Source organism: Sebastes fasciatus, chromosome 3, assembly GCF_043250625.1.
Source record: "Sebastes fasciatus isolate fSebFas1 chromosome 3, fSebFas1.pri, whole genome shotgun sequence".
NCBI classification, from domain to species: Eukaryota; Metazoa; Chordata; class Actinopteri; order Perciformes; family Sebastidae; genus Sebastes; species Sebastes fasciatus.
In genome coordinates, this window is record NC_133797.1 from 37,113,028 (window position 1) to 37,121,389 (window position 8,362).

Genomic DNA, 8,362 nt, shown 5'->3' on the forward strand with positions numbered 1-8,362 from the left:
TATAAGTTGGGCTGTCCATCAATTAAAATATTGAATCGCAAATTAGTCGCACATTTTGTATCTGTTCAAAATGTACCTTAAAGGGAGATTTGTTAAGTATTTGATCCTCTTATCAACATGGGAGTGGGCAAATATGCTGCTTTATTCCAATCTATGTATATATTTATTATTGGAAATCAATTAATAACACAAAACAATGACAAATATTGTCCAGAAACCCTCACATGTACTGCATTTAGCATAAAACAATATGCTGAAATCATAACATGGCAAACTGCAGCCCAACAGGCAACAACAGCTGTCAGTGTGTCAGTGTGCTGACTTGACTATGACTTGCCCCAAACTGCATGTGATTATCATAAAGTGGGCATGTCTGTAAAGGGGAGACTCGTGGGTACACATAGAACCCATTTTCATTCACATATCTTGAGGTCAGAGGTCAAGGGAACCCTTTCAAAATTTTGCGCAAGTTTGGAGCGTTATTTATCCTCCTTTGCAACAAGCTAGTGTGACAATGGATTCCTTCAGTTTTCTAGTTTCATATGATACCAGTATCTTCACTCTGAGCCCGCTACAACAGCCAAAAGATCAATTGTGAAAGAAATTAGTGGTGTTAAAATGAATTTGCGTTATTATTGCGTTAACTTTGGCAGCCCTACTTATAAGCTTCACAGAATTATTACAAGTGCTCTTGAACGTAACCTAAGAACCAGTTTTAGGTTTATTAGAGAGTGAGTTTAAGTGTGAAGCGATCATCTTCACCTCCACTCAAACAGGATTGAGGTTAATTTCAGAGTCATGATTACATTTGGATAAAGTTCATGGGCTGTTTTGGTTCAGATGGTTTCATCGTCGGCTCGTATCGTGTCACAAACCACTCGAAGTGAAGTACACGTGTCATAATGTTGTCATAATGTTTTTCCTTTAAGCTCGAGTCATCAGGTCAGAGCATGACGGCTCCTTCACCCTCACTCTGTCTGTCCCCGAGCTGGAGAGGGCCTTCGGGAAAAAGTTCAAGTCCAAGACTAAGTAAAAAAAAAAAAAGAAGAGAGAAAGAAACACTGCACCGTTTGACCGCTCAGCCTCGCATTTCTTCTGCCAACATCGCCTGGCTCTTTTCCAGACCGCTGGAAACCTCTGCCACCACCTGTCATCCTCCTCTGAGAGCTTCTGTTGCTTCTCCTCAGCACCTATCAGCACTTTCCTTCTTTTCATCTTGTCTGGTTGGCAGAGACCACTGACACATTGTCTCCTACATTAAGCTGTTGTTGCTCTCTGGTCCCCACCAGAGTCAGGATATATATATTTTTATCGTCACAATTTCTTTACATTTCCCAAAAGAAGAAACCTCTGTGTCCAACAAGGCATCAACAACACTGAAGTCTGGATGGTCCAGAAACAGGGAAATAAGACTTGTTAAATAACCTTGTTAGGTAAAAGAATGATAAGTTAGTTAAGTTATTGTAAGACTACAATAACCCATACTGTTGAAATACAGAAGAACAAAGAGATAAGAGGTAATATTTGGTTTTGATCCGATACCAGGTTTTTATAATTAAAAGCTGTTTATGTACTTTCATGTTGCTTAATTACTTCTCACATGCATGTCAAAAAAAAAAACAGGACACTTTTTAAAGGCAAATAATAAATAATATATATATTTATTTTTGTAAATTGAATGTGCAAACATCAAAAAAGTATTTTTTTAATAAACAAACTGCAAACATTTATTTGTTGAGAATAATTTAAAAAAAAATTTTGTGCAAATAACTACAAAAAAAAGCACAAACACGCTCCTCTTTCTTCAGCCATCATGTCCATCGCTCCTATTGACGCCAGAATCGATCTTCAAAGCGAGACGTAGGTATCGGTAGTATTGATATTTTCACATCGATCCGCCCACCCCTAACGGATAAGATTCATTTCCCAAAACAGACAGACAAAATGCCGAAGGGAGGCTTGAACTCTGCTTCTGTCATATGTCCTATAGCAAGAGATAAGACATTGATGGACAACAGCACCCACTATATACCACTTCTGTCTTTGAAATCTGATCACACAGGATGAAACTGTCCTATTTTCTTGCTGGCTATTGTCGTTTTTGGGATTTCCATCTTCTTCTGGCTGCAGAAACCTTCCTGGTCTTCATCTGTTGTTTTCTGCATCACTTTCCCAGTAATAAATCGGTGCTATAATCTATCCTTTGGCCACTTTATTTATGTTTCTCTTTGGCCTGTTTGACTCATTTGACTGCTCTCTTCTCCTGACGTGCTGTTTCTACTGTTCCTGCATCGTCTGGAGGTGTTCGGCCTCCTCTACTCGACCTCTGTCCTCACTTCTACTCTTCTTCTGCTCTTCTTATCCTAAACTGGATTGTTAACCTGGCAAAGTGGGCAACTGTCCTCCTGGGTCTTCAGGTTCACTCTGGGGTGATGATTTAATCTGATCTCAGATATGTTTCTTTAAGTACTACTAAAATACAGTATAAACTGTTTACAGGTTTTGGGGAGTACTACCACATATGTGAAAAAAAGTTGTATAAAGTCTTTTGTGGCACTAAAAAGAGCTGCGTGATGTCTGATAAATTGCTTCAAGTGATGTCACTTGCTGTTTGAAACAGAAACAATCTGGGGGTGTGGAGTTAGAAAGAAGTGAGGTGTTACCAGACCTCAGGAGCTGCTCCTCACCTCCGCTTGAGGCTAGCGTTAGCCGTTACGAGTATAACACACCCGAAGCAATTGGTGCCTTCAAATGGGGTTGTGTTTACCGTGTTCTCCAGACGAGTCCATATGAACGCCCCCCTCTTTTCGTATTCACAACCTCGTAAATAGAAAGAGTCCGAAAGCTTCGAGTTCATGAGTTGTGACGCGTTTGTTGACGTTGTAAGAAATGGCGGAGGCCTTGGAAGTACATTTTTTGGTGCATAATAAGTGAATAATATTGTAATTTTAGTCATATTTTGTTTTTCTTTGTGATTTTGTAATAAGTCTTAGGAAAATGTTGATATTCATATATATTTAATGCATTTACTGCATTATGTTTCCCACTTGCTAGCTTGCTAAATTGTTAGCCTCTGTGGCTTCTAGACGTTGACAGTAACGTTAATATTGCCGTTGCTTAGCAGCGATGTTCTCGCGACTTAACCACTTGAAGCATATCGCGTACACGACACCCCATGTTGTAAACACGAGCTCACGAGTTTCATTTGAAGGCCTCATCTGACTGAACTGTACATGGTTGAGTTGCATTGTGGGTAATGTAGGCACCAGGTTTTGACAAGGAAGAGGAATACCCTGAATAAAAAAAAAGATGAAATCTTTGGTGCTGCTGCATTGATTTTGATTGTACTCTTTTAAGAAGTTAAAATCTGGTTTTAACTTAGTTCGGCCCTTCTAGTTCCAATATATATATATTGTCATCACATGGTGCAGTTTGCTAAATAAAATTAGGCTCAATCAAGTTACCACAAATGAATTAATGATGATCACTAACTAAGGGGTCAGCTGGGGCTCTCACCTCATTTTTGTCCCAGGACCGTAGTGGGACAGTCTCTGCTCTTATCAGTGTCTTACCTTGTCTGTCCTTTTTCCCTTTTTCAGCCACTTGGAAGACAAACTTTAATCTCTCTGTCCTGCTTTTTGAAATCTGTTACCGTCTTTCAGTTGCCTCTCTCTTCTAAAGCAAATAAAGCGGGCCAACTTTGCTTTGCTTTAGCTAAAGTTGTTGTTGTTGATGATGATGAACCACTGTCTGTTTTACTAATTTTGCTCTTTCTCTTTATTTCCCTTCCTTCCTCCTCTCCTCTTTTTCCTTCATCTCTCACTCCCTCTCTTCTTCCTGTGTCCTTCCATCTCCAGTAAGAAAGAGAAGGCTTGAGGGAGGACCCATCTACCCTAAGTGTCGGACGAATGTGTAGAAACCAGGGCTACCCTCAATCCTCCGTTGACCCCTACCATCTTTCCAAAACCCCGTCCTGTAACCGTCTCCAGCGTCACACACCCTCCGACGAAGTATTCAGGAGACTATACGCCCACCACATCAGGTTCTCTCTGAACTCTTTCTACTTTCCAGACTCTTATTTTTTAGTAGATATTAAAGGATCCATCGATCAGTAGTGTCTTTCTGAGCTCTCAGTGCATGTTATTTTTGTGCTCTGAAGTTTGAATTTTGACCTCCAGGCGTGGACATGTGCTGTCGCTCTTTGTAAGAACCATGAATCCATTAATATCTCCTCAAGGGTCTAGAGTCCTTAACAAAAGGGGGGCCGGAGGTCTGGGATTGAACGAGGGCCCGTTGAAAAGGTGACAGGACACTTTTAGAAACCCCTGTTTCTATTGATGAGTTGAATGAATTCTAATTATTCTAATTATTATGCTGTAAATGAGTTGTGCTGTCATTACTGTTGTTCCCTAAAGCTTCTGATGTTGCTTCAAGGTGACATACAAGGTATTTTTCTACCAGTTATACACCAAAGCCAATGTGCCATTTTAATTTGATAGAAAAAAAAAAAGAAATACCGTGATATTAGATTTCAACCCGATCATGAAAATCTGATTCTTATTCGGTCTAAATGGTATTTTAGTGACTCTACAGCTCTACAGATTCTTCAGTAATGGACAGATAGATTTATAAACCTGGCTACTGTGAGATTTCGTTGCTATATACAGAATATATATTTATTTGTGACGGACCTGGGAACGAGTCAGAAGACATTCAAATACTAAATATCTCGGATTGATTGTGCTGGATAGTGTAAAAACTTGTGTAAAAATGTTTCCGTAAATGAAAACTCTAATTACACTTATTATATTACCCAGCATTTATATTAGAAGTCCCTGCAGAGCAATGATTTATTTACCGACATTAGATATTCTATGAACCCCACTGTAAAATATCCCACGTTGTCATAGAGAATTTACCGTCTACAATCCATCGTGTAAATCAGACTATAATAACCCAAAGTATCTGAATGGACTTCTGTTACACTTTCAACCAGGTCGGATTTGTTGATTGTTTTGTGTTTTATTTTTATTTACTGGAGCTCAAACGTGTGGTTTTAATACGAAACGGTCGGTACTGTTTATTACAGGTTTGGATTATTTCAGTAACGGATGGTAGACACAGACACAGGAAACCTCTAATGTCTTTACAGCTGTCAGATTACACAAATCCATCCATTTTTATTTAAATAAAACAGTCTATTTGCAGTTTTAAAAAAATGCTTGTTTTAGCTGTGACGGGTCTTAAATCAACCAGCGAACATCTGAAATATTACGACACTCTGATACTGGATGGATCCTTTAAGAGTTCACCACGGAGATGTTCTTCTCGTCGAGGATAAAACACGTCTGTGATATATGTCCTTGTTTAACTCCAACTACATGCTGGTAATGATGAACTCTGCTGTGTATTAAATTAATTCAAACGAACAGCACAATGAGGAAAAAGGAGGGTTAGCTGCTACGTAACCAGGAACTAGAGCTAATATGTTGCTGTCTGAAAATAACAACAGCTCCGGCAAAAAAAATCACCTTAAATGGTCTGCACTCTTGTTAAGATGAAAATGGATTTTTCTGCTTAAAGAAAAACTCCAAGTTGCAGCGTCGAAGGTTAATCTGACCCTTAAAGGGACTATTTGTAACTTTCAGAAATGCTTGTTAACAGCGACACCTGTGGCCGTGAAATCAACGAAAGTCAGCGTCGGGCTCGTGCTTGCTCGCTCTAAATACACCTGAACGAGCATCGCTCAAAACAGTGAGGCGACACACGTCAGCTAAAACCACAATATCACTCTATATTTCACCTGCTTGGCAGTAATGTTAGCTGACCAGACGAAGGTCTCTCCATGAATCACTGCTGATCCTAGTGTGGGCTTTTCCTGCCTCAGCGCAGGCTGAGGTAGTGGGGCTCTGCAGCGTGTCTCCCTGCTCTCTCCGCCCGCAGCCGGAGAGAGCAGGGAGACACTGGCACCCGGTCGGTAACGAGAAGACAACGTGTCTCTCTGCAGAGCTCCGTCACTTCACAAGACACGGGAAACCTCTGTTGGTCTGGAGGAGCTGCAGCATTTATTTCTGCCCAAACGTCCAGAGTATCACTAGATACTCTCAGAGCTAAACTAACTCTTCTGCAGTGTGGAGTGAGCGCGCGTTCACGTCACACATGCGAACGCGCATATGCGAGCGCGCATGTGTCCCGACCCGGTACATTTATACACTTAAAAAGTTACAAACAGTCCCTTTAATCTGTACCATCCTTGATACTGACGGCATGTTTAAGGGTTAGATAACCCTTTTAATGTTATTTAATATCACTGCTTTGTTACTTTCTCGTCAGTGCTGTGGGTGTTGTTCAACAAATGGTAATCATGGATGTAAACATTTGTAAAACAATAATGCTAAAAGCCAAAAAGAGGATGTGGACTCCTGCCACTCACAGTCTTTGTGTGTGTGTGTGTGTGTGTGTGTGTGTCTGGTTCTTTTTTTTTCTGTCTAGTGTTTTTTCTGATATCTTAGTGCTTGACTCTGTGTTTTGTTAGATAGTTCACCTTTTTTGGTTGAATTTTTGTTTCATAAATAAATAAATAAAGCTTGAAATAATGTCTCAGTTCTTAAACTTTCATTGCATTTGGTTGCAGTGTTCTCTCATAAAGACAACAGTGACACTCGGTGGCGAAATGGAGGAAATGCACGGTTCAGTTGGAGTGTCTGTCTCTCCCTGTATCGCCCTCTTCAGACCAACAGTAGTGTTGCACTTCTGTTAACTGCACAGCTGCAAATGCAGTGATCCAAACTTAAAGCAGCCGTGGGTAGAATTGGAGCAAATATGATTTTAAAATGTTATTCTTATAAAACGGTCACTATATCCTGACAGTAGTGCATGAGACAGGTAATCATGTTCCTCTGGTGCTCCTAATGGCATCTGCAAGATTTCACAGACTGGAGGAAAACAACCAATCAGAGCCGAGCTGGAGCCTGCAGTCTCTGATCAGCTGTCAATCAGTCGCGAACTCCGATCAAACAGTCAAACTAGGCAGCGCTGATCAAATATGAATCAATATTCTGTTACTGTAATGCCTATTTCTCTCCTCAAATGTCTTCAGAATCATCTTGTAGTGTACTGTTTAGCTGTGAAATGAGAAAGTTTGTGACCCGGCAGCCATGTTGAGATCTGGTTGTTGAGATATTTTCTCAAAATCGCGCAGCCCTAACGTGCACTAAAAGCATGCACGGCCGTCCCGACGATGTCACCAAAACATGGAGAAGCTCAGATTACAACACACAGAGAGGGAGAGAGACTTCATTCTCTGTTCAGGTAGACATTACTACTCTATATCTTTACATAGCAAATTGTTGTTTGCTGCTCTATTAATGCTCTGGATATCGTATAATATTTTCTGTAAAGCTGTCAGTAAAGTGGAAGTTATCTGAAATTCATGTTATTTGATGCATTATTGTCTATGAACTGTGCATTCAGTGGGATGAAGCTGCAGATCTCCCTAAACTGAGAAATGCAGATGGATTCTGCAGGTCACCTGTCAGGTGAACAGTCACAATCGTGCAAGATGCAGTCATGAAACTTTACAGGTGTGTAGTTGAGGTCATAATGAAGGTCGAGTTCAAAGATGGGCGTGGTCCGAGCAAGAGTGCCGGAAGTAGAGGGGGTAGAAAGTGGAGGAGGGGCGTTGCAGCTGGTGTGATCCCGTCCCAAGATGGTCTCTAGTTCACCTCCGTTTTAAAGCCAACCAAACATTGCAGAGAACAAAAGAAGACACATTTTTAATGTCTGTGAACAAGGTTTTAAGTTTTTATTGAATCTCAGGCAGAAACATACATGATAATCCTTTATTGCTCGATGGCATTCCACGTCGCGCCGAAACGCTCGGCGGCTCATTCTCTCATCTAAACCGACAACAAGTAGAACTGAATCAAGCATCACGTCAGGTCTGGTTTCCCTGTGTAACTAAACCAGTAGCCAAACTCACTGTGTGTTTGTGTTTGTGTTTGTGTGTGTGTGTGTGTGTGTGTGTGTGTGTTGTGTATATTGAGGGAGGGTGGTCTCTTTCTCGCAAACCTCCACAAAATCCAGACTTGTAGTCCGCTATCACGTTTATACGACTTATGATAAACACATATTTCTTCTTACAGATTCATTCAGTATTCTCTCCCTAGTAGCAGATCCTGATAGTAATAGTATATATACTGTAAGTTCTGGTTTTATGGCTGAAAGCTTCAGGTTTTGGCTGTTGTATGAACGTCTACGCGGTCATTCTTCCTCGAAACAATGAGACAACAAAAAAGAAAACCCTGCAAACCTGTAAATGAAATCTCCTGAACGCATACATTTTTTCATTACTGATATTATT

General features: G+C 40.5%; 1 protein-coding gene across 7 annotated transcripts in view; it reads left to right on the forward strand.

The window, feature by feature from the left end:
• Positions 1-6,598, forward strand: part of tmod1 (tropomodulin 1) — a 32,987-nt gene extending 26,389 nt beyond the window's left edge. For 5 of the 7 annotated variants that reach the window (XM_074630708.1, XM_074630707.1, XM_074630710.1 and 2 more), the window contains 2 exons: positions 930-1,029; positions 3,858-6,598. In XM_074630708.1, the coding sequence (XP_074486809.1) occupies positions 930-1,029; positions 3,858-3,876 (119 nt within the window). In that variant the 3' untranslated portion in view covers positions 3,877-6,598. The remainder of the gene's footprint in view (positions 1-929; positions 1,030-3,857) is intronic. The other 2 variants (XR_012593335.1, XM_074630711.1) reach the window with 2 other exon arrangements.
• Positions 6,599-8,362: the final 1,764 nt, after the last annotated feature.